The 1,609-nt window shown below is 33.4% G+C and overlaps 1 protein-coding gene across 1 annotated transcript; it reads left to right on the top strand.

Annotated features, from left to right (window-relative positions):
* The first annotated feature begins 200 nt into the window (after positions 1–200).
* On the top strand, positions 201–1,174 carry LOC145807280 (uncharacterized). The gene is made up of 3 exons (XM_082905239.1): positions 201–588; positions 650–1,045; positions 1,149–1,174. The coding sequence occupies exons 1-3, from the start codon at positions 201–203 to the stop codon at positions 1,172–1,174; spliced, it is 810 nt and encodes a 269-aa protein (XP_082761365.1).
* Positions 1,175–1,609: the final 435 nt, after the last annotated feature.

The following is a 1,609-nucleotide window of genomic DNA, read 5'->3' as shown; positions in this document are numbered from 1 at the left end:
TACATGATTGGTTTTCCAATGCTCACTATGAATGTTTTAAATATAAGTGTTATATTTGTGGGGTTATAAATTGTTTGAATAATAATTCTAGTGAGCATTACCATAATAGATTCAAAATCCCACATCCTATGGATTTATATACAATGCAGTACTTATATTCTTCTGATACATGCTTTAATTTTTAACATATGCAGTTAAAAATGACTAACTTTAATTCTTTGTCCAAAAGTCTTGATGATAATCGTTTGATTGGATCAAACTATGTGGATTGGAAAAGAATTTTAACAATTATTCTCACTGCTGAAAAATTTAACCATGTCCTAACCACTAATCCATCTACGTTTCCTAAGGCAGATGCCACTGATGAACAACGTGAGGCTGCTAGGAAGTGGCATGAGGCGAATGATGTTGCAAAATGCTACATATTGGCCTCCATGACTAATGTGTTGCAAAAGCAGCATGATGGTGTTCCTACCGCAAAAAACATAATGGTTAATTTGAAAAAAAATGTTTGGAGAACAGAGCAAAAGTGCACACCAAATTGCCATGAAAGGTTTGATGTCCACCAAGATGGTGGAAGGTACTCTAGTACGGGAACATGTTCTGAAAATGATATCTTTCATTAACATACTGGAAACTTTGGGTGCAGATATTGATGGTGAAACTAAAATTGATGCGATACTTTCATCTTTACCAGATTCTTATAATCAGTTTATTTTGAATTACAATATGAATATGACGATTGTTGCACCATCAAAGCTACTCAATATGTTGCAAGCAGCAAAGGATCTTATTAAAAAGAGCCAACCCACTGTGATGATGGGTGAGAAAGAAGGTCCTAGAAAATTCAAGCCTAAGGGCAAGAATAATTTTAATAAGGAATCTATGGGCTCTAAGTTCTCTGGAAAAACACAAGGTGTTTTTAAAAAGGGTATAGATAAAAAGAAAAGCAAAGGAAATTATTTCCATTGCGGAAAGCCTGGCCACTGGAAGAGAAACTGCTGTCATTATTTGGCAACATTGAAAAAGGACAAACCTTCAGAAGGTATGCTAAATCTATTTGTTATTGAAACTAATTTATTAATTGGTCCTCCTAATGCTTGGTGTGTAGACTCTGGTGAGACCTACATATTTGCAATATGTTGCAGGGGTTCAAGGAGACCAGAATGCTTAATGAAGGGGAAATGCTAATAAAATTGGGAACAAGTGCAACCGTTGCTGCAATTTTTGTAGGAATTTTTTATTTGGAATTATCATTTACCAGGACTCTAGTTTTAGAAGATTGTCTATTTGTGCCAGACATCCATAGAAATTTAATTTTTGTTTCAAAGTTAATTTCGTTGGGATATTGTTTTTCCTTTTCTTCAAAAGTTGTTATTAAGCACAATAATAAATTTGTGGTTTCTGGCATTTTAATAGATGATCTTTACTTTATTAGTCCTATTGATAATTCTGTTAATTGTGTTGAGAATAATATATCCACTGGTATGTTACCCTTTAAAAGAAAAAGGGATATCAATCAAATTTACATGTGGCACTTGATACTTAGTCATATCAATTTAGAGCGTCTAAATAGATTGGTCAAGGATGGGCTTTTAGATTTTTTTTG

This window comes from Camellia sinensis, chromosome 14, assembly GCF_055761805.1.
Source record: "Camellia sinensis isolate YWXY chromosome 14, ASM5576180v1, whole genome shotgun sequence".
Classification (NCBI taxonomy): Eukaryota; Viridiplantae; Streptophyta; class Magnoliopsida; order Ericales; family Theaceae; genus Camellia; species Camellia sinensis.
The sequence above is the reverse complement of the archived record's forward strand: the minus strand, read 5'-3'. Positions and strand labels throughout refer to the sequence as shown.